This window comes from Enoplosus armatus, chromosome 4 (genome assembly GCF_043641665.1).
Source record: "Enoplosus armatus isolate fEnoArm2 chromosome 4, fEnoArm2.hap1, whole genome shotgun sequence".
NCBI lineage: Eukaryota > Metazoa > Chordata > Actinopteri > Centrarchiformes > Enoplosidae > Enoplosus > Enoplosus armatus.
The window spans coordinates 20,761,161-20,786,934 of record NC_092183.1 but is presented as its reverse complement, the minus strand read 5'-3'; the positions used below and the strand labels follow the sequence as shown (position 1 = coordinate 20,786,934).

At 42.1% G+C, this 25,774-nt stretch overlaps 1 protein-coding gene across 1 annotated transcript in view; it reads right to left on the bottom strand.

Annotated features, from left to right (window-relative positions):
• Positions 1–20,343, bottom strand: part of ncor2 (nuclear receptor corepressor 2) — a 79,032-nt gene extending 58,689 nt beyond the window's left edge. Inside the window, 3 exon segments of the mRNA XM_070903858.1 lie at positions 3,708–3,827; positions 4,616–4,811; positions 20,293–20,343. Of these exon segments, the coding sequence (XP_070759959.1) occupies positions 3,708–3,827; positions 4,616–4,720 (225 nt within the window). The 5' untranslated portion in view covers positions 4,721–4,811; positions 20,293–20,343.
• Positions 20,344–25,774: the final 5,431 nt, after the last annotated feature.

Below are 25,774 nucleotides of genomic sequence, written 5' to 3'. Positions count from 1 at the left end.
CAGACCCTTGGTGTGTAGTCAAATAGTCAAACGACAGCTTCCGAATGTTAACTGCACTAGCCACTCAGATCTGGGAAATTTTATTAGCCCACTTGTAAATGGCTCTCTGTTCTTTCTGAGGGAACGGTTTTCTCAAGACTGCCCTGAAGGCAGATGCCAGAATGTCAGTGACTTTGCTGCCAGTGTCAAAATGGAAGTGGCTTCTGAAGAGAAGAGGGAAAACACAACCATAATTGCTGGTACAGGCCCATAATGGCCTAGTGTGTGGTTTCTCTATCTGCCAAAGAGCATGGAGCCTGCCTCTGTCTTGAGGGTGCTGGTGGGGTGTTGTAACGATCGAGACCATCCTCAGACTAGACCAGAGATTAATACAGGAGAGATATGTCATGTCACTTATGTAATATGCGGGGTTAAATCTGCATGTTAAAAGGCGTCATGGGGTGCTGAGGAAAGAAATTCATTGGGGACGTTTATCTGTGCGATTGCCTAAATAATACCTCGAAAAATAGGGGGCCAAAATTAATAACCAGATGGTGTGTGACTACTCCCCCCCGAACACATTTTTCTCACTCATTCAGTCGCACACTTCCTCATCTCCATAGAGGGTTGGCACTTACATAATCACATCATCAAGCTCTAGCCCAACCCCCCTAGTCTTCCCCTCTCTCTCTCCCCCTCTTTCTTTCTCCCTCTTGTGAGCGTGCAGAATAATCTGATCCCTGGGGAGGATTTGTCTGGAGGATGAGAGGGGGGGGGGGGGGGGCGCAGGGGGCGCGTGAGAGAGACGGAGCAACACAACACAACACCCCACAACAGCTCCATTACTTTCTTAGTGGTTTGAGCCCCATTACGACAAGAACAGAGATCCTGTGTGCAGATAGCCGCCTGTTATTGTGAAAGCACTATGGCGTTTGTGCGGCTGCCAATCTCTTCGCTGCTCCCCAGTGGAGAGGCTCCACAGCTGTGCACGGCGCAGGGACGACTAGCAGAGAGAGAAGCCAGGCTAACTGCACCACAGCTGGGATGAATGAAACTGAGAAAGTACACAGGAGAGGAGGGACAATGGGTGGAGTCCAAAAACTTCCCGCAAAATGTGCTCAAGCCCTCAACTTTTCTGTTCATATTGCTGAGCAAAAACCACATTACTCAAAGGCCAAAACAACAGGAGACCGGGATTCAACTGCTAAAAGCTAGATACTGGATAAATGAAGGCTATTTTCTGGAAGGTCAACTTTGCTGGGAAAAGCAATCCATTTTCCTGATGCTCTAAATTCCTTATCAGAAAAAACGGTTGCATTTTGTTGTTTTTTTTATAATCTTTCTATGTTTACAATGTCAGTAAACACACTACAGAATGACACATTGTAAATAAATGGCAATAAATTCATTAATTAATTTAAAAAAAACATTAATAAAATGACATAATAATTAAGGACAGTATGGGCACACCTATTTTGGTCCATTTGTACAAATATTTGAAAAGACACTGATGTAACTATGCACACCTCCACATATTAAAGGTCTGAACAGAAGCCTCAGGATATTACTTTGATACCTACTTAACTACATTAATCAAAGTTCACAGATAAATGACAAGAATAATCACAGCTATTGTACAAACTAATCTTTGCGTTATTGCACCAGATTTGTTTTCACTCTCCTCTCTTTTCTGGCCAGAAAAGCAACCCTGTTAAGTGGTTTCTCTGTCTTGTTATGCTTGCTATAAAATGTATTCTCTCCCTTTCTCAAGTAGCCTGGGTGATCTCAGACAGATGGGAAGAGGCGGAGTGAGTGAGATATTGCCTGGAGTAAAGAGGAGGATGAAACAAACAACTAGCACAGTGGCTCAGCAATGATTATACTGTTGTGATTTTCTGACCTGTAATTAGGGGAAATTTGAAGCATTAACTAAACAGCACATTTTCACCTTGTTGTGAGTTAAGAAAAGAAGAAGGCTACATATATCTATCACACTGAGAAAGAGATAGTGCCATCCTTAAAAGGAAAGCGCAGTTTCTAAAGGCCATGTTAGTGCTTACATTCTCAGTCAGAATGTGAACAACCCTGAACTTGTTACAAATGGAGACAGGGTGTGTAGAATTACTGAGACTTATGAAAAGATGAGCACACATCTGAGAGGAGAATAGATTGAAGGATTGCCAAGGCCAGAATTACACTATTCAGACTCTGAATGAGAACGTAGAATGAGGGATTCAGACTGGATTTTAAGCCCTCTAAAGGAACGCTGAAGGCCTGATATATTCAACTCAAAGACTCCCCACCCACAGACGCCTGCCAGCAAGACCAGCGGTTTATTTCACACCATCCACAAAGAAACGTGGGCTAACTGCTAGTCTATCCTTTTGATATGATGCTTATTTTCTATCTACTGAAAAAGAACCTCACTGGTTCACTGCAGAAGTTACACCAGACATCTGTCTGAGCATCATGTATACTGAGAGTGACTGCCAAAGAACCAGTGACTGAATGAAGGCTGTCAGCAAATTAGGGGGAGCTGGTGGGTAGCAGTTGAACAGTGTGGTGTTTATTTCTGTCTCAGGCCATGACCCAGTGTTCCCGCATTGTGGGCTAGGCTATGCTAACCGTTAAACACGTCCAACGCGCAGCTCTGTGCTTTACATTGAAATTAATCCCATCTGATTGATACTTGAAGACACCTAACAGTCACACACTGCTAAAGTCATTCTACCATCTGCCGTCTGCTGTTATAACTCTAGTGTGTTCCATAGCTACACAAATTGTTTGACATATTTTGAAAAGACAGCCCCCACTAAACACACAATGTACTGTACATGTAACAAATATCCGCCAGTTGATTTGTAGTAAAATCAACCTCTTCAAAATTCAATTTTGTATTTCTTGCATGTTTTAATATGCAAAATCTGCCATGACAATCAACTGAGGAGAGATAAATATTCTTGTGACTTATCCTCTATGCATCATGCAAAATTCATGGCATGCGCATAAATTATTCATTCAAGTACTCATCAAGACGCATCCTCAAAAAAGCATGGCTGTATAAATAATAAACAACTTTGGTAGGTACAAGACCTGAGTCTCCAGAGAGAAAGTACTATACATACAATGCTTTGCCTGACTTACTGTTGGTCTATTGAAGATGGCAAAGCTCTGCAAGCTCCATTGCCCCGCAGAGCCGTTTAACACAACATTACAGAGGAACGGCTTGCGGATGCCAATTACATAAGGATTACAGTGGGGGAGGGTTAACAGGCAGAGGCTTTAGTAGAATAATACTGCATAAAAATGCAGCCTGCATGACGCTTCCACTGAGCATGCTTTGTCCCTCAGTCGTCAAAGACTCAACAAGGACAAATACATAAAAAGCGGCAGCACTACCACTCTCATGTGAATGGTATACAACTCTTACATTTGCTGGCAGTGAACAAAATAAATTACGTAACCAAATCAGCAGAGGAGGATGTTGAACTGAAAAGATTGATGACAATTTTTCAATTAAAGATATAGCTATTATATTAGGATGGAATATTTTCATGTAGTTGTTTTTCTTTTACCTACCCTGATGCTATATTTGTACTGTAAATAATACTGCACTAATACATGATACAACAAACAGCACCCACTACAGCAGGTAATGTACAAACAATGAAATGAGTGATGAAATGCACAAGGAATCTAAACAAGCTGACCTCATGAGCACAGTGCACCTACCTCTCATTCCCAGGCTGAAACTCTGAAAGTAAGGAAGGCCGACGGCGATGCGGCTGGGCCAGGTGGGAGCTGTAGTCCCTGGCATGATGAGGGTGGTAGTCAACCAGTCCCACTTCCTGAAACACAAACAACAAGTGTCAGCGTGGAACAAGATATTCTGCATTTATCCCCTCTCCTTGAGAATGATGCATAGACCCCCAAAATAATAAAAACATTTTAACATTCCCATTCCCTGCCTCTTTTCTTCTGTAATATCCAGCTCTTGTTTCTTCCTCTTCTGCCATTTCTTTCTCACACGAGTAGGGGTAACCCATGCAGCTACTGTAAACTTGTGCCTCTGCCAATCAGGGATTGTGGGACACAGCCCATCAACCCTCATCTTCTCCTGAATGTGATGATGAGGGAGTGGTAGGATTAACTACAGGTGCAGCTGTGGGAACCCTGGGGGGGTAAGCCTTGGATTTTCCCGCCATGCAAGAACAAAAAAAAGCCTTGCCAACACTGGAGGTTACTGAATGAACTTCTACATCAGCTAGAGGCCTCTTCTTTGAAGCACAGACAGCTCTGTCTCTGATACGTAGAAGAACATAATCTTGATAATTAGGAGATGTGGGTGGAAATAATGGGGAAGGCCTCAATGTGAGTCCACCATGACAACATGAACTTTCAACTCAAACATCTAATGAGGGAACAGTTCTGTGTGCACAACAATGTAACCTGGGAATGTTTCTGTAGGAAAAACACCAGTGGGTGCCCCTGGGGTCAGGCCCTCTCCAGTGGTTCGGAGTAATGCCCTGTTTACTAAATATCCACCAAGCAGGCACAGCCAGAGCTACAACTTTCAAAAGGGTTTTAACAAAAAAAAACAACAACACATTAACGCATTGTGTGTCAGGCCCCTTACCGTGTGTGCCCGTTGCAGCTGCAGTGGCAGAGTGGCAGGGTTTGGCAGGTGCCGGGTGTCCACAGTCCTCCGGCCCGGCGGCACAGACTGGGGATGAGAGGACATGCTGGCACGGCCGCTTCCTCTACAAGCAGGTAGTAGGTGTGGCTCCAGAGCAGATGCCGTGCATTATCGGCTGCTTCTCTTAGCCAGCAACCTGTAGAGAAGAAGAAAAACATGAGCCATGAGACATTTTTTGTAGTTGAGCAACCTCAGTGGAATTGCCTTGGACACCTTCATACCTGCAAAGAACAATGCATAAAACATTATGCAATATGCGTAACTGTTGCTCAGAAATGTTTTTTTTTTGTTTTCTGGCTAGCACCTCTCAAGTAGCTAGAGATGAAAGTGTGTGTCTCAGTCTGCTCCGGATATCAGAATGTCATCACCTCCCTACCACAGCTGCTCCCCCCTCCATTGCTGCTAGTAAAGGAGTCCCTGCACCTGCTAGACTGAATCCTTCCTTCGCTGCTTACTGAATGGCCCACTGTCCTCACACTGAGGACTCACAGACAGAGACCAGCCAAGTCAAGCAGCTAGCCTGTAAACCAAAAATACTCCGAGTTTAATGGGACTTTAGAGGCAACACAAATAACTCAATGACAGAAAGAGATGTAGGCCTTGAGAGTCAGGTACTAGATTTTAACTCCAGATGACATTACGCAAACTTGAGTGGCCTCATCTACAAAGACTGTGTCGTATATTGACCAAGACTGATGATATAAGTAAAACCAGGCACACATCCACATACCCCCTAAGGGAAGAGATGTTTATTCTGCACAGAGGTAAAGAGGGAAAATAAAGAGGAAAGGGCCATAATCCTATTACAGCACACATCAACAAAACATAAAATTGGAGACAATGTAGAAGAGGAACATGATGGACCTATGAAAATAGCTTCAAACCATCAATGGGAATAGATTTGAAGAATTTTAAAAGTCTAGTTCAACAAAAATGTACTGTTCCACAAAAGTCAACACTCAGCTCTGGTCAGCTTGTTAATGCACCAGTGTGAGAAACTCTTAAAAGCCTGCGATAGTAGTAGTGGGTGGACTAGTACTCATGACATGCGTCCCTGTGACTCCTGCCAACAAAGAAATTAGACTCCTGCCATTTCTATGGGCCTCTAACTAATGACGCCTCTCTCTTGTAGCTCATGTTTCTGCATTGTGCGAGGCACACAAGAGGCACGGTGGCAGAAATATGGGCTCTCAACATGGCACTGATCGAAATCTTAACAAGATAGCAAAGTGCTGTAGGTGCACTGCAATTTTATTCACTGAATGGGAAAGGCAATGCCACTGGGACAACCTGCATTATATTTCTAGATGACACTGAATGTAATTGTTTTGATAAAGAATATATAGATAACCATAATTAGTTAATAGCCATAACAATGTTGAGAAAATGTATTTATTAAATACAGTCCTAAATAATTATAATTAATAGGATATTCACTGAAAAACTTTATTGATCTTGTTGCAATCCAAATAATAATAATTTAGGTGACTATTTTGATTATAACACACAATCCAAATAAAAGACCTGTCCTAGATGCTATGTAAGACTATATTATTATTAGATCATGTGTAGTGGCCTCATGATGATTCATGATACCATCTCTCAATCCAGACTAGTATGATTTGTTGACAGCTAGGATCTCATAATGGTGCAAATTTCTGCTTGTATCTCCTGTTCTTTGGCATTTGGCAATATTTTTTAATTACATAGTGTATTAGACACTACAAACTGTGGTTGTTTTAATATAAATGTCTGTGCTGTCACATGCACCTTGTCCATGAGATGTGCATTCTTCTTTGTGGTGACAGAAAACTAGCGTCACTTTTTGGGAGACACAATGAACAATGTTATTGGTGGGAAAATGCAACAACGTTTTCAATAATTATTTTACACCTAAATGTAACAATTTTAATAGAAAACTAAAAAAAAACATAACACTTGGTCGAAGTCATTGCCAATGGTGGTGTATACACTGTGTAATATTAGCTCAGTAGCACTAATGACAGGTCAGCTACCTCCACTGGTGGCCATACTTCCTCGTAGTGGGTTTGAGTAATGACCTCTGCATCCAGCAGTAAACAAGCACTTTTTATAGCACTATGAATCTGAGACCAGATAACACCACAAGGTGCCTACATCACTGGCATAGTATAATCTATAGCAGAGTGCCAGTGTGCCAGTCTCCATTGTCTGACTCTAGTTTTGACTCTTTTGCAGTACAAAGAGGGGCATTATCTACCCTTCCTTCCTGCTCGACTGTCACAAACACAAAGTGTCACTTGATTTCAGTTGTGCAAAGGGCGCCATTATGAAAGGCTGAACACGGCTCTGGCTTTAAGGAACAGAGGAGCTCTGTAAACGTAGGCTCAGAGAGGCCACGAGATAGGAAAACACGGCTGAAATTCTCACACCAACAAGAGACTTTGCCTTTGTGTCGAGTAGTCTAAACTGTGGCTTCAAATATTTCCAAGACACTGGTGCACATCTTCTGGTCCGACAGACCTGGATAAACAGACCTCACTGCTGGTGAAACGCTAGATGAGGAAAACTCATGATACTGACATAGCATGCAAATAAGCGCAACAAAAGTGCAGAAAAAGAGGCCAGCGAGACAAAGAGGGGGTGAGATAAGCCATCCTCCTTGGAAGCCTCCCTTTGATGACGGTCCAGTCCAGAGAGATTCCCCTGAGAAGGACGAAAACAAGTCTGAGGCAGTCACAAGATCTGCAGAGGACAAAAAACCTGAATCAAGATGAGAGGGCCAACACAATGAGAGAGCTTTGACATAAACTCTGAGGCGAATGGGGCCTTCCAGACGAAAGGCTAAACACATGCACTGGCACTGCTACAGACACCCACAGGCAAGTCGTTGGCTCACTGCCAACACTGCGAATGAACTCGGTCACCTCACTCTCTCACTCTAGCGTGCTTTCCTCCTCCTCCCCTCTCTATACTTTCGTCTTCTACACAGAGTAGAGTGGGCCTCAGCCTTCAGCGATGCAAGCCAATATTTCATCCTCTTACCCCCCACCCACCCTCCCTCTCCATTTTAGGATATATAAAATACTATTAGGAATACTAGCACAGAGCACACAGACAGCTTCCAGCCTGCCACAGAGAGCGGGAAGCCAACTTCAAACAACAGTATAATTCTACTGACAAACAATTAATCAAATCTCTGTCTAGTCTGCCTTGGTACCTTGACAGCCAGCTCTTAAAGAGAGTACAAGGGATTCAACAGCTCGTAACATATTTTTGATAAGAGCCTTGATAGCATGGCTTGGACCATGATAGAACCAAGGGCGTGATCGGCCCATCACTGCAACAGCAATAATGTGCTGTTAATAATATACCCATAAAAATATTATGCCAGTATTTTTAAAACAGGAAAAAAAACACATTAGGGTATTGCGATGTCAGCAAGGACTTCTGCAATTATCATGACAGCCAAAGGAGATGATGGCTCCATTCAAATGCATGGAGCTGTTGTGAATAGTCAGATGAGTGGACTGTAATGGGCATAAGGCTTGGTCTGGGAACAACATCAGAAGTCTATAAAGCAGTGCCCTAGAGGAGGTAGGCAGAGGAGGGGGGCTGCTAGGACTCTCGGCCTAGGAATGTGGCACCCTGTCAGGTCTCATAAGGATTTATCTCCCTGGAGCCTCATTACCGAAGGGCCCTGGACAAGGAGGCTCTCTCTCGCTTACCCTTTCACTCGCTCACCCTCAACCTTGATACTGAACTGCTCACATACACTATACATTCTGAATGATCTTCAAATGACTTATCTTTACTTGCAGCATGGGTGGTCCAGTTCACATTATGAGATACATCGAAAAAGTGACACTAGGTATTAGTCATTACAACTAAATCTTAAGGAACTTCAGCATTGGCTTCAACACTCACTTGCAGTTGTTGGTTGCTCTATTGCCACCCTTCAGCTCCCTCCCCATCCACCCAAATTTTTACATAGAAACAAAGCTTTTGCAATTAATCCACTGAAGCTTCAGTATTGAGGCCCCAAGAGGTTTTTTAAGGTCAAGTTGCAGAATCAAGGCCAATCTGTGGGGTAACCACAGTTCCTCAAAACAGACACAGCAGAAACACATAGGCCAAGCCTTTTCCAAGTGACCCCACCCAGTTTGTGTTTTTTCAAAACAATCGATCGAGTTAACACTGCGATTACCCCGGGTACCATGCAAAGCCTCTTACTGATTTCATGACTGTTTTCTGTGCAATAAAACCTCACTCTTTAAACTCTTGTATCTTAATTCCTTTTGCCCTTTGTGTTGACAAAGAGTTAAACTAATCCAAACAAAGCAAAGTAAAGATGAGAAAGTGGCAGTACAATAGCCAGTAAACATAATGGGAAGGTTATATCAAACACCTTTAAATCAACGGTTGGACAACCGCAGCATTTACCAAACCCAAACACCTTCTGCCAAGCAGCAACATCAAAGACAATGCTGACAAGGCGGGATGCCCTTATCCAGGTAGACACCGTCAGACTAACATTAAAAAAGACAACAGAACATCAATGTAGTGCAGAGGCCAATGTAAGATACTTTATAGTGGGTACACATTTAACCTCAGACAAGATGAACACAAATTTAATGCCAAAGCAAACTCAAAAATGTTTTAATTCAAAATAGTAAGGTCCTCCAACCAGTACTGGGCAAATGGGCAAGCAAGAAAATAGAGTTACTAACCGGGAGGTGAAATCAAACGTTGGGTGACAGAGAGAGGCTTGAAAAGGCAGCAGGTGATATAATCATTGCCTGTGTGCCAACCTGATATATAGTGCAGGCAGGCGGCTAGTGCACTGCTAGCAAATACAATGACTATCCCAACAGCTGATGTTGCTATACATCTGCTCAACTTTCAGACAGGAAATCAGCGGTCACAACACACAGGCAGCACTTGAAGACAATGTGAGAAAAGTGTGAACGCCCAGTCAACTTTGGCACGGTTATAATTTGTCTGACGGAAAGAGGTACAATCATCTCTCCAAACCACAGCCTGTCACACCTTTCATTTTGGATCTGACTGAACGGCACACTTCCCATCATGTCAGCGGCAGTATGATCAGTAGCAAAGAAACACCTGCAGCTGCACACGAGGAGTGAAAAACAATAGAAGAGATTGTGAAACTGAAAATGGAAGTGGCATTGAGATGTAAACAATGTTAAAATGCAGCACATACAACCTCAATGCAGATTATCCTTAGCTTTAACGTCGCCTGACATGATGCTGTTAAATTGTTATCAGCAGAAGACAACAAATGTACACAACATTTTCAAACAATTATGCATAGACTAATGTATAGAACAATCACTTAATACTGACCAAACGGGGATAAATAAAATACAAGCACTGGCTTGATCATTTAGCTTCAAAGGTACATTTACAGCGTGCATTGAAAAGGAATCTGGTTCAGAATCAGACTGTAAAACAATTTTTTTTGTTTGTTTTGTGCAATGAAATATAAAAACATTGTTTGAACTTTTGTCTAATACCTACCATATGATTTCTATTACACTAAAGAGATTCCATATTATAAAATTCAAATAACTGCAAAGTGCGGTGTCAAAGGTATGCCTGCTAATTTGTTTCTGATGTGATAGATATACAGAACATTAGAACGCCTATTCTGCTCAGATCTCATTTTTAGGTTGTAGCTAAAAGATGTGAGCATCAATTAGGCTGCCACCCAAAACTGTAGAGCTTCTTCCTTCCAAACCAGGAAAAGGCCGTTATAGAACTCAATTAAGCCTCGAGACATTTAGCAAAAATGTTGAAAATGGGGAATTTGAAAGGATTCATCCTTCGTTAACAGATGTGACACTCAAGGTTTTCAGTATCACAACAGTGAGCCAGATACAAAAATAAAGCCTTTTAGCCAGTATTGTAGCATTAGTCGCTAGCCCTTTGCTAGCCCATCCCATAGAGCACATGGTTGTTGCCACTTTAGGTCGTGATTCAAATAACAAGTAGAGATGGTGCTGAATGCTAGTGATTTTATAACTTGGATTTAATACCCGAGCTACGACCAGGGCGCATGCTTTATTATTTCTTTTCATTCCAGATGATGGACAAAGGCATTAAATCGTTTAGTGTGGGGCGGCTGCTCTGCAGTTGTGCTGGACGGGAGTGTAACTGGGTAACTGGATGGAGCACGTAAAAATATTTCTTATAACTGCAGGTCAGGTGTTTTAAATAAAACAACAATTTTTTATTTCCCCACAGCAACAAAAATACACCAAATGACAATGCCAAAAGGAAGTGTGAATTTTGTGTATCATTATACCCCTAAAAACAATCAAAAGAAAAAAAGTGCAGATTTAAAAACAAATAAAATGTTGGCCGTATTTCTATTTTGCAGATTATATCGATCATTAGCAATGTCTCAACACAGTCTGTAGAGTGTGTGTCTGACAGGGAAGAGAGGAGGAGGAGAGAGATGAACGGGGCCAGTGATTGGCTGGCCTGTACCTCCAGATGTGATCGTCCAGCTGTATCCATGCTGGACAGCAGAGCAGCTATTGGATTTCCTGCCTGTTCCCCTGCTGCCAGCCGCCTCAGCGACACTGTGTGAAATTACATAAGGCTCTCCCCTCCCCCTCCCTGCTGGCCGGTGTAGAACTGGGCCCTTCACACACACTGCACTTCACACAGTACTTGTTCTTGACTCCCGACTTTTGTTTAGATGGCTGAGTAAATGTTCGATGAAAAGTTGTAACCGACATCGCATATAGAATTGGACAACTTCCTTCTATTTATTATTGCAGATTTAAATTGTCTATTAAAACATATGCAGCCCAACATATACACAGTCGTCTGTGTGTGTGCGTCATGATAAATGACAGATATGACTCTGCGATATCTACTCTGATGCCTACTTGAACCCTTTCTAGAGCCCTGTGACACAACACCGACATAGGCCAACTTATCAAATCGCCCCATGTCTTCAATTACAATTTGCAACAGCCAGATGAATGTATGTTCTGTGCGTGTGAGAGAAAATAACTTGTCAGCTGTATGTACTGTCAAATGCCTCCAGCACTGATTCAATATGCTCCATTAAACATTCATCTTACTTCACTGACTTACATCTGACCAGGCAAACCTCAAGCACATATCTTCCAAACTTAAATCATGTCCTGAACAATCAGTTTGCGAGATGTGCAATTTTACACTTATTTACGCCAAAGTTATTTTATGGCTGTTAATATTCAGACGTTACACACTGATGCATGTTGAGAAGTTTGGCATACTTTGTAGAAAAGTCCATTCATACTCAAAGTGTCAAAAAGCATCACCTTGGTGTCCTGTGCCGAAAACCATGCATCATACTGGCCCTGAACCGAAAATGTCAAATAATGTCAAAAAGCCACGCCTGATTAACAACTTGAATCAAACCATCTCTTGTACATGCAGTTTCATTTTAAATTACCCTAAATTGATTACCCCCAAGACATTACACAAAAAAACTGACACAAATGACGAATAATCAAAGATTGATTGAGGTTGAATGATTGCTGTGAATGATTATTTGTCAATTATTGATGCCCAGAATGACTCTCTACAGATCCTCTTGGATGGCACTGCACCAAACACCACTCAGCTCAACAGGACACAATGTGACAGCATCACTCTGATGTATGCGGTCTCAACTTACAAATGCCTCTTCATTCTCTGTTGGCTCTGTTCTTAAAGCCCACCTGACATTCAGCTCTACATGCTGAGGAGCAGGAAATAAAACTGAGGAGTGCACTTGTCTGCTGGGCTGACCTACTTCCTCACTGCTACTTAATTATTCAAGAGCTTTGAAATGTTCTTCTGTATGGCAGCATGCAACCCGAGTGCCTCTGTTTGCCCCTCATGACAGCAGCCTCACAGAGCTTCCATTTATGCATGAGAGGGTTCAAGTATGTGTGTGTGTGTGTGTGTACAGTGTACATGTGCGTAATGCCAAACACTAATGCCCATACATGCTGGTGTTATTTACACAGACAACATACCAAACAAAACATCCCAACTAGATTTGATACACAAGGTTTTGAATTATGGACAGAAAGCTTTAGTGGGGAAAATACCCCAAAATAACATAACACAGACTTGACGTCACACCAGCAGATTGATGTTTTGATGCACTCAGGGGACTAATTTGTTCCAAACTGCACTGTCATGGATCCAGTGCACATGTCAAGACAGGAGCTCAATCCTCCCACAGAAGCACACCGTAACCTGTAATTACACTCCACTTAGACCTTCATACCTTTCACTGCTACATGTCACTCGTATTTCCATTGTAAGATCATCAACCCTGAGGTGTGTGCCCCTGGCTGCCCTCACCAACGTGCTCTCCAGAATGTGAAAAACAAACTATGCTGTAACACAAATTCCTAGTAGAAACATTTGGCTAATCAGAGAGATAAATATAACGTTCCCCACAGCTGGAGCCTCCACGCAAACAAGAGTAATGTCCTGTCATCTGTGGTGCATAACAGAGTCAAGTGAATAACTTACCACAGAGCCACTTCTAATCTCTGCTAATCCGCTGTCTGCCTCTCTTTTAGTATGTTTAAATATGGGTGACTGGTTTCAATAGCAACTCCATTTCATTGCCAGGGACGTCAAAATAGAAAGCCTTGTGAATAATAAATGACATTAACCTTTAATTAATTTCTAATAAGACTCAAAACAATAGCAAGCAAACAAAGGGATATTATATGAGGCTCTTAAATAATGGTCTTCCAAGTCGACACAATAAGGGCTGCAAGTATTAATGCTGAAAGTATTTTGTTGGTCCATTTGTCTAAAGAAGTCTTATTATATTGATCAATTATTTTCTTGGTTTTAGCAATGAAAGCCAAACGTAAATGAAGCAGCTAAGAAGTAAAAGTCATCAGGTATCAGAGATGTAAATCTATCACAAAATTATACTGTAACAGCAGCTTGGCAGCAGGGCTGGGAAGCACACAAAAGGCAGATGGAACAGTGGTAGTCTAAATTGAAAACCCTAAGGCCACAAGAAAAAAAATTGTTTACAGAACTCACAGATAACCATAACATATACATTTCCTGTAAGAGAATAAATACTATTTAAATGTTTTAGAGCAGCTGGTGTTCTTTACATAATCATAATATGCAACAAACTCTCAAAAGGTTTCATTTCTTTACTCAAAGTACATTCAGCACTAAAATTAAATTAGAGCATGGAATCCACATCCATATGTTCTCTACTGTTTCAATGACATCTCAACTTGTTTTAAGCAAGTTATCCTATCATTAAAGTGCTTTTTATTGCAACATATTTTCAACTTGCAGAGGTATGAAAATCACAGTTAACATGTGAAGGAAAGAATTAAACCAGCCTTGCTGCGCTACAGGTATACAAGACAACTTCCGGAAGAAAAAAACTCAATCGTTGGTTATAATCATGTTGGCTTGTTGAGGATGTCATGGATTGATTTTATTTCACCAACGTTAGCAGCAATTGGATTTTATGTTTGGAGAGGGTGGCAATTATGAGAACTTTGATGAAAATGAGAAGCAAGACTCCAATTTAACTTTGTCTGATTTGTTGAATTTAATTATTACAAGCAGTATCATAAATTCCTGGAGGGACAGATAAATCAAGTGGCCCTTTTGAGCTCCACAGAGTGACAGACGCAGAATCAGTCTGACCTTCAGACCCCATTAACCCCTAGGCCAGCAGACCCAACCCCCTCTCTCCCTTTGACGACTGCACCCTTACAACTGCAAGCCAAATATGAAAGTGGGAGGGCATTAAAGATTAGGAAAAAATCATGAGGCTAATTGGCTACTTGCAGGATCTGCATGGGTTCTGCATGGGCCAATATCATCAAACAACATGTCACAACAACAGTTTTTCCATTTGGAAAGTGCTCAACTTCAGGAACTGAGGTGGCACTGCGTCCAGTTCAATGGCACTTTGATTGTGAGTAATTTGAGGCATTGCACAGACCAGACCAGCTGTGCCTGATCATAATATTCTACCACACTGAGTGAAGGATAACATTCTCCACACGCGAAACCTACCAGGTGCAGTCCACTAGTGAGCAATGCTAGACAGCTGCTGTTACTCATTCAGTGAGAGGGAAACTGGGTGGGAGGAGGGAATGCGCCTGGGAGGCAGTTTCACGGCGATAGCCTCATATTCCCCTCTTTGGTTTCTGCATGTTAACTTAAGGTGCAACATCGTCATTTCCCTGTAATCATTGTTATATACTTCAGTTCAATGTGCATGTGAAACGTTCATTGACGGAACAGTTGCGTCTGAATAGAAACATAACTGGATGTGCCTAAATTAAAGAAGCCCACCTTTAAACGCTCAGATGTGGATTATTACTGTCTGTGGAAATTGTTGACTTGATGATTTAATGTCACATCCAAACTAGTAGAAAGATAGAAAATAATGACGAAGACCCTGACACACCGAGCCGACAGGTTGAGTTGGGCTGTATGTGGCCACACGTTGCTGGCTCCAGTCAGTCATCATCATTTGAATTCCAATCAATTCAACACGTTAAATTAGCGTAAAGGACAGTCAACACGTGCATGTTGGTGGCCAGCTGGCCATTAGTTGATCAAGCTCAAGGAAAAAAAGGAAAAAAAACAAACTTGTAATTACGGGAAGGAGGCCTTCTTTCATTCGAATTTCTCTTCTAAAAGAACAATTGTCCTCGGGCTATGTGTTGTTCCCAAAAAGCATGTCTGATTGACGAAGTTACACAAGCTGAACCATGTCTAATAACCATAAGTAACTATTTGTTTTATGGGGCTTGTCGTCAGCACAATCTTGTATGGTGTGAAGCACTAAGGTTACCTTATAAACTCAATTAAGAATTAAAAAAAGAGCTTCCTAGCTAGTTATCTGCACAGGCTAGCAGCTATCACACAGGGATGCATATGAACATGTTACAATAGCCTAACAAAACAGACAAAGATTGTGCAAAACACTTCCAAAATGTTTTACATAATCGCACAAAACCATTTGCTAATGTCTTGTACATAGAAAGCCATTTTATGCCATGCCGTGTTATGCAGCAGCTGTATATGACAGTATCTACAGCAATGGCATATACCAAAGAAACAAATGTTGCTGAAATTCAGTTTGAGCCACATTCTTGTAAGTTGGGTTTTATGATGGCCTCATTACTTTCTAATAATTGTAAATAATCAATAATAGCAAACATTATCATATGTTTTGCAATTGTTTTTAATGGGCTGAACCAGCATTTTTTTCTCATATTTACATTTGCTCTTTGAGAAAATATATACTATATAAAATATTCTTCTCTGGTTGTGGTATTTTAACATTTATGTCTTTGAAGGACAGACTTTTTGAATTTTAATGGAAATCTTTTGTGATTTATGATGATGCAACACGCTTTTTCTTCCCACAAGAATTCACTGTGAGGATTCATCTTTCACAGACAATAAAATGAGCAAGAACTCTCCCCTTTCCAGTTTCATAACGGTGTTGTGTTTGATAATATGAGCAGAAATTGAACTAGCAGTGAAACGGTCTCCCTGAGGCACCACACTGAGCACGGGATTATCTTTGCCCCCATTACCCTTTTGGAAAAGGGAGAGATATCTCCTCACTCTCGTTTAACCCTTTACAGTCCAAACTGCAAAGCTGACACTGCACTCAACAATGTCACGCCGTTATGGAGGCGTTGCGCTCTCTAGACGGCTCAACCGTCTCCAGGCACTATGACTGAGTATAATACCTGTCCTGAATACATTATGTTGAAGTACCAACTAAACGGTGTCCATATCAAAAATGAACCAAACCATCAAGTACCCAAACTGGGAGCCAAATGTTTGGTCCGATTCATATTCAGTCTTTCTTATTCTCTGGTCAGATATTTCCTTATTTTAATCATTATTTCTTTTATATCATCTTATTTGAGTGAACTTCTTGTATGCAGTCTGAACCAAGACAACAGTAAATACTAATACATCAGAGAAGTGCAGATCATTTCATCAAACAACACACCACTGAGTCCGCACACTCTACAGATAAACATCAATGGGTACTGAGGCACACGCAAACACATAGACATGAAGGAACGGCAGAGTAAGGCATCAAAACATCCGTCATATTGATGTTTGTACCTTGCACCAAAGTCACTCTTCAAGATGTTGTTTCTGATGTGCCATACTACACTGAACAAAAATATAAACTCTACGCTCACTTAAAAATTCTTAGATCTTTAATTTCAACTCATGAACAATGGGAGCAAAAACAAAAGTGTTTTCATTTATATTTTGTTCAGTGTAGTTCAGTGGAGCCTTCCCCCCTTCCTTCTTGTTGTCTTAATCAGGCAAGCATCACTGTTAAAGTGGCTATAATCGATAGTTGTGTAATAACATGGCAATGTGAAAACAATGCGAAAGGGGTCGCTTGTAGTGAAGAACCTCCAGAAATGTATCATTCAAATTTGCCCTCGGCTTTACAGAGCTTTATGGTGAGTTTCAACGCATTGTTTGACTGTCCGGGCACCAACTTAACTGTTTTGGTTCACAGTGCTGTTTTCGGCCGCAGCAGGAAGCTGTTTTCAGCAAAGAAAAGCTAAACCCACTGCCCGTTCAGCACCAAACTACAGACAGACTCAGTTAGCGACAAGCTTGTCAATGACAGATTCAGCAGCTAAAGAGACAGGTATTTCCGTCGGGAGTACCAAAAAGAGAGTGAATATTGGACTTACGTTTGCCAGGTGGCCAGAAACGACTGAACTTCTGGATGTGTAAATAAATAACTATTTGCGAACAACTTTACCATATCAACTCAAAAGGTTATATGTCACTGTTTTCTTCACAGTTTGTTTTTACTGCCAAGTGGCAACCATAAGCAATGGCGTTTTGAACCTGTGATGCTGGCACAATACAGGTACTTGTGGCTGTGGTTATTTCTTCTTTTGCCAATATAATCAGCTGACAAAAAACTAAATGTCCGTATTTATGCATTTCACACTACAAAGGAGTAGCAGTAACAGTCGCGAATGTTACTGACAAAGGCCACAGGAATCGTTTCACAATAAGAAGCCTTGTGAGAGTTGGCCAGTGGGAGGCTTTAATTGTGTAGCAGCAACAGGAAGTGTTACGGTTGCAATGTTTCTCGTCTGCAACAAAGACCACCTCTGCTAACGTCATAAAATTTGATACTTTTATGAAATAAGACATGAACAAGCACATTTCAAACAGCAAATGCTATATATTTAATGGGTGTGGCTATTGTTTATTAGGGGTGTAATGGTTCTGAAACAGAGACCGAATCCGCGACACAAACGTCCAGATTCTGACCATGCCAAAGTGCTAACTAATGCTACAGGTGTATTTATCGCTGCAGATATGAGACCATACTCTGTGGTAGAGTTTATCGAATTTAAGCATATGGTTAAAGTGCTTGTGCATGTTAATCAGTCTGTTGTGCCTGCCCTGAATAAATGAGCAGTTGCTCGGAATTATCAACAGCTCAGAGTCTTGGATGGAGCATTACTGACATTTGTGTTATTTATTTTTTCTTATTGAATAGATGCCAGTATTTGAGTGCATTAACTGTTATAGTAAGACAACAGTACAATGTTTATATTTTTCCGAATCGCGACCCCAACACCGAGGTACATACTGAACCATGAATTTTGTTAACCATTACACCCCTATTGTTTATAGGTCATCAATTGCAATGGATCACAAGATGAAATGCATCAAGATCATGGCTTACCAGCTAAACCATTTACTGGGGGGGACCCCAGGTTACGTAATCAAAAAGGACAGTTCACCAAAGCCACAAAAAATATATCACTTACCACTAATGGTATTCTAGTTATGCAGACAGTTTTGGATTAACCTTACTAGGTTTTGTGACATGTTGCCGCCACCCAACATAAGACCCGTCTGTGTTCTTTAAATAAGTTGTTTGGGAACAATTCGGGTTTGGGCTGTACCTACCTTGCTCCAAACTGTGACTCCTAAACCGGGTATGAACCAAACCTTGACTTCTGTGTACGCCCTTAAACTGCATACCGCATATGCAGTAAAAATCATTCATACATTCTATGAATGATATCTGTAAATCATTGCCCCGTGTCTCTGATTTTAATTCAACAGAGGTTTTATTAATCAAAGCTATATAGAAATAAAACTCCCCAGTGCTGTGCCTATTCAAATTATTATAGGACAGCGCTGTTCTTCAATAGCAGATTCAATGCATGCAGCACAACTTGTGTGAAGTAGTACTGTTCAGTGTTTTGAGTACAATGTTTCCATAATCATAGAAAGTGTAGATATAGGAATACTTCATATAATTTAAAGCCACTGTCACTATTTAAATCCAGTCACCTTCAATTCCAGAAGACGTGATAATGGAGAAAAGAAATGTTTTCAGACTCCTGAGTGACAGCTAAAAAGTATAACATATCTGATTGGTTGTCATGGAAGTGGCTGTAGAGATTGGGCAGCTGACAAAAACAAACATCCGCTTCTTTCCACAACAATACACGGTTATTTGGGGTAATGTTCTGTCCCTTGGCATTTCACAGAATGGTTTGGTTGTTTCATTAAGATGTCAACAATGTGTCTGTAACGATGTCTCTGCTCGTAAAAGTTTGAAAACATTATGCTCAGTGGGCAAAAGAGACGACCTCTAACAATAACACTCGCTCACAGGTGGATAACCATCATTCGCTAATTGAAGTAACTCTCAAAGCAACCTACCGAAAAATGGAAGTTCAAATGTTGAAATAAACGGGAGGTTGAAAACCACGCTCCAACTCAAAAGCAAGTACAGTCAAAATAGCAACCTATCAATCTGAGACAACCAACCATTAACGCTAACTCGCCAAAGTTAACGCTCCCATTGACTTGACATCAAGCTGGCTAGATAACAAAGTCGGCAAATCATAGCTTATCAGCCATCTGACAACAAAGCAGTGCGTTAGATTAGCTGTCGCTAGAGCGCACTAAGTCAACTTCATGTAAAACCATTGTTTACAAACGCAAACCAGCCGCTTCAGTGCATAGCCAAGTTAGCAGGCTAAGTCACTTAGCCAGACACCACAATATACGTTATTGACACATAACGTTAGTGGAAAGTTGACAGAGGATATTGGTGGTGTTAATAGAGGATGTTGGTAGTGTTGGGTTGGGATTAGCGTGCTAACACGGAGAACACCCATGTAGGATTAATTCAGTTCAATAAAAGTGGGGTTAGCTACTCCGCGGTTCTGACAGCTAGCTAGCAACGTTAGCCATTAGCTAGCTTAGCCTAGCCATGTAGCACGTGTTCCTGATTTATAAAATAATTAACTAGCTGATGATAGCCAGCCAACTTGGAATAATGTGGTGAGGTGAGCAACCAGCTAGTCGAACTGTTCGCTAACACCAACATTTTCCCAAAGGTTCGACGATCCGTGTGGCTGTACCGTAACGTATAGCCTCGATAAGGTCAATACTGCTATGTATGTTTCTCCTCCAAAGAATAGCCGGACCCCGTCATCCAACAACAGAACAGACAGACCCCCCCCCCCCCCCCCCCCCCCTCTCCCAAACCAACGGACAGCCAGCAATGGAAGCTAACTAACCTTAGCGGCGGGGCAAGAGAAACCATTCGGCGGTGTTATCGTACAGTAGCTAATGTCCCAATCCTCGTCAGTCGGTCCAATTTCGCTCAAAGAGCTTCTCGCTTCGATTGAGAGTCTCGCCCCTGAATTAATCCAAATGAAAGAGTAGTTTTCGTTTTCATTTGTTCCGCTGGCGGTTTTCAGCGATGCCGTGCCTGTTTCAGCACAACACAGTGGTATAGCACTACTCCCTAAGCCGCTGCTGCTGAGACCATAGCGGGGCTGAACCGCCTCTCTCTCTCAATAGGTCCGCATGCTCTCTCGCCCCTCCTCTTTACTCAAGCACTGCACTTTTCCCATGCCCACAACAAATTCAGTGATATAGTGGTGGAGTGTTAAAGTCAGTGATCATCATTAGGCACCAAAACAAAAAAATATACAAAACGGCAAGTAGGATTTTCCACCGGTTCTCTTTTTCTTTAGTGGGTTCTGCGCTACTTTCTACACATTATTTAGCTTGTCTGATATGCATTCTTGCACAGGATCTGTAAATATTTCAGTACATATATAAACATGTTCATGTATCTTTGTGTATTTCTGTAAGTGTATGTATGCTATACGTATGATCTGATCATGTAAACAGCTTACGCTGCACAATTGTTCATCTGCACACATTGTACTTCTTCACAAATATATAGGCTATATGTTGCTTTCGTCTCCATCACAATGTACAGTCTAGCACAAATATTCCACAAAACAATGAAAAATAAGATAGATAGATAGATAGATAGATAGACATCCAACAGTTCTATCTATCTATCTATCTATCTATCTACTGTTTAGGTTGAATCACTACATCCTCACTGCTCACAACATATTGTCGGCACACATCGGCATATTATCAACTACTTGCATTGTCCCTCTCACACTACAGCTATGAGGACAAAACCTCCTGTATTCTCTCTCCCTCCCTGCCTGCTCCAGTCTCAGAGGTTCCAAAAGGGGTCAGTTCAAGCGTTGACACTCCAGGAAGTCTACATCTGTGCTGCTTGATGCCCGTGGAGAAGTACAAGCTGTGAATACAGTGACTTAACAGTGAAGGATAGTATTAGGGAGATCACAACATACCATGCTGTGCACATAGTTGATGACTCTGCTGAAGCCACTGCCCTCTGAATCGTCTGAAACCTCTCTGGCTGCTTCACAGCTACACTGGCCTCTAAAACCAACACCTATACTGCAGCTATTGCAGACACAGAAGAGATTTTGTTGAAAAGTATTCACATCAGTCAGTGGGGCTCATTAAAGAAAGAGACCTGCTGCTACGTCATCCCGGTTTTGACAGGCTACAGTAATTCGTTCACTTCATTTTATGTTGTAAATTTTGATTTTGTGTTATGTCATTCCACTTGGACTAGGCGTTGGCAACCCAAATTTGCCATATAACTATCTTGCACACTTCAGGCAGGCTATATCTTGACCTAAATTTCAGCGGCAGCCTTCCCTATGATGTCAGACGGGATTGTTTTTCTTCCCTGTGTTTTTCTTTCTGCTCTGTGGTTTGGGAGACCCCCTCTAACCATCAGTATAACCACCATCTCTTCATCCAGCCATCACAGAGCAGGAAAAAAAGAACTGTTTATTTCAGCTGGGCTTGCTGGGCCCAGGCGCACGTCGGAATAATCTATCCCCTATCTCCGCAATGCCCAATTTGTCAGCTCACTGATAAAGCACAAATGTTTCTCACTTGCCAGTTTTGATGTCAACAGCTGTGTTTCATCTGCAGCCAGATCCCCTGTAGCGCTAAATGGAGCTTCAGACAAAGCCCAAACGGCCAGATGAACTGTCTTGAGATCCTAAAAATCTCACAGCCAGTAAATACTTCATATCTGAACAAGGGACACTTTTCATGATTGCAAAAATGCATTTGCGGCCCACTTCAGGGGGAAACACCTGAGGCATCTCTTCTACAAGTTATTAAAAAAGAGCTGGAGAGGATTGTTTCAATGGATCCTGAGCCCACATGAAAGGCACCACTGAGAGTGACTGCATCAGCTAAGCAGACTTTGGAGATTTCAAAGGCTGTTAGTTAATAGATGCACTGCAGACAGTCATTACGGTTCTGAAATAAAAGATGAACAACGGAAAATCCTTCAGAACAGAGAGGAGGCTGGAGGGAAAATCCTCATCAAAACAGCCCTCTTAAAAGACGAGCTGCCATCCGGGGTCTACCAGATTAATGGAGCTCCCCTTTGTGGGTGATCAGCTTTGATTACAAATTCAAATACTCTTTTGCTGGTGCCATCTTCCAAAACTGTGGCTGATTAGAAACACATTATTACACTCTTGGTTTTCTATTGTCTTCAGGGGTAGTGCTTAAGGCGTGTTCAGTTAGACTTAAACTAATTGGATTCAAGCACAATTAAATCAGAGACACAGAATCATAAACATGAAATATCTCTAACTGAGATCATATGTTCCATTTATAATGTGATTTTTAGGTGAAGGTGATGGATACTTTGCGGCACGTGTTGCTATTTATAACACTGGCATAATTACATGCCAGGTTCTTCCTTTGGCTATGATGTACATTTTTAGCAGAGACATAATTCATTCTGCCATCACTGGCATTCATTATTGTCACGGCTGGGCTCGAGTCAAACAGCCTGGGAAAATTATCTTTCTCTGTAGATAACAGAGGCAGAGGGAGAGACAGAAAGCTTGATCGCGACACTATTTTCCTCATATCATTCACAAATCAGTCTGGATTTACAATGCAAAGTAGGGGCTGAAATTTATTCACAGCCACAAGACTTCACCTAACGGCCTCCTCCTCGCCGCAAACAAAGACGGCACTGAGAGCAAAAATGGCAGCATCTCACTGAAGAGTCTAACGACTGCCTGCATTGTTGGAATTCCGGCTTAACTTCCTGAGTCTGTCCACACCTGGCCGGCCGCCAGCACACGCTTTTTCTCTCTCATTTTTTCCTTTCCTTCCCTTTATCAAGATCATATGTAGACTTAATTTTACTGTTGAGACATAAGAGTCTTTCCAACCTCACCCACATGTAATACAAAGTTGGACTGTGCTCTGTGTCTTTGTTACATCATATAGCCGTGTATTTTAACAGCAGTTTTTTCCTCATTGATATTGGTTTGAATTCATTTAAATCTGCGCTGGGCAGATATCCTTTCAAGTATTTTTGATGTGTTTTTGATTGAACTTCCAGACCATTCAAACAACCACAGCAATGTACACACCACTAGTGTTTGACAAATTAATCAATTAACATATCAGACCCTTTATGTGCTTCAATAACAAATCTGAATACTTAGTATGCGGCATGTCGTGTCATGTGTTCTCTGTTTTCGTGTAGCAAATTGCGCCTCCATTTCTTCGGTGTCACTGGCTGCTGTGGGCGTGACAGACATATTCACACTTGTCACATGTCCAAGTGGACCCCTGTAATGAAACTGGCAGTGGCACAGCATCGCTGGAGCTTAGCTCAGTCAACCATCTGTTAGGTTGCATGGATTCATGCAGCGTAAACTAGAGTGGACCTTGTACAGACATGTTCCAGCATGACAGTCCTGACATCACTGTTCACCATGAAACCAACAAAAAGCCCCGGTCCTGTCTCTTCCCCATGGAAAAAGCGTGCGAGGAGATCATCGTTCACTGCCTTTCGTGTCTAATCCAGGTTTCCGCACTTTTGACAAATTAGATACAGAGACATGATACAACTCACAGTATATTCTGCATGTACATGAACATTCACACATGGATCCAGTTTTGGCATTGGTAAGGCTTTTCAGAAATATTAAACAGCCTAGATATTTGCTCACTCATCGTATGCCACAACATCTACAGACAGCACTAGCGGTGATAACACTGATGCCTTTCGCAGATGAAATCAGGTCGTAGTGTTGTGGACTCAGTACGTGATTCCGAGTTGTGTGATAAACGTTGGCAGTTTAGAGGCACATAGTGATGAAGGACCCTAAGGGAATCAAAGTGGTATTCTGCTGGCATGGATATGGACATGAGAGCTTGTTCGCCTCTTTCAAGCACAATGGAGCAAGTCTTTCTACCAATAATGGACACCTTTCCAGCGGGGAAACATAAGGAATTCCTTTCTCTTCCCTCAAGGACAAAGCCGGTTTTGGCTGCAGTTTTCTCTCGCTAAGTGGCTGAGCCATAAGCCCAGAGGTGAATTGCTGCTGCCCAGCCAACTCAAATGTGGCTCTGCAGGAAGTGCTGAGCTGGATGAAGTCGTGCCGCTGCATCTAACGTTAAAAGCCCAGCCAGTGCTGAGTCCTTCGCCACATCAGAGCACAATACTATCTACCCAGCCCTTTGTTCATCACATGATATCGGGCTGTAGGTTCACAGGCTCCTCACATCTTCACTTCCACCTAAACTAGACTTAGGCAGGGGAAGAGTACCCGGGATCATGTGTGGGAGGGACAATACTAGGTTTTCCAGGAAAAAGGGAGGAAAGAAGGATAGGGGTGTATATGGGTTGCCATAGCACTATATAAGGGAGGAAGAAGAAGAATAGCAGCATTTTCAGTGGGAGGACGGAAAGGGGAGGGGTTCAGAAGAGTGCAGAACCCCCATAAATAAAGCTAATGAAATGGCAGTTGAGTCTGGAGAGAGGTGGAATGGCTGGTTGGGTCTTACCCACTGTCTGATTTATCCTCAGTGTCCCTGTGAGCACAGCGGGGAGATCCATTACCTCACCTCATCAATAACATCCCATGGACAGGGGAAAAGGCCTGCTTTCCACACCGACACCCACCCCAGGGACCGGCTCAGAAGGCTCACTCAGTGGGGGAGAGGAAGCTGGCGTAAAGTAGTCACACATATATAGAGCAAAAATGTCTCGGGTGGGGGATGGGTTGCTTTAGGGGAGCTGTGCAGGGGGTAGCTCAACATACAGCACAGAACACACTCAGCACATTGCAGCAACTCGCTGTCACATGCATGTGCAGTGTGCAAGCCATGGAAATGGATGCATTCGCCATTCCCCACATGGACACGGTGTCTTTATTTTTATTCTGGGGGGGGGGGGGAGATAAGCGCACATTCTCTGAGTCAGATGACGCAGGGAGCTATCATCAAAGAGAATGTCAACACACAGACTCGTAAATGGTTGACAAGGTTCCCCTAATTCATAAGCAAAGCTGTCGATAAACTAGAACAGCACAGGTGTACGTCTGCCTAAGATGTACTATAAACAGAGCAGCGATTGAAAATGATCCCAGAGGGCAGACTGAAAATATGAAGGTGCAGAAAATAGTCCTTTACTGGAACAGAGAGTAGTGGAATTAAAACAAGGCATGCGATGAAGATAATAACGCCTTTACACCAGAAATGAGGTGAAATGTCAACAGAGCTTATGGTCTAGAGGGAATTGATAACAGTACAGAGATAAGAATAGAGTGCAATAGCAGATACTGTGATTGAACTAATCTCTGTCACACACTCCCCTCTGTGTGT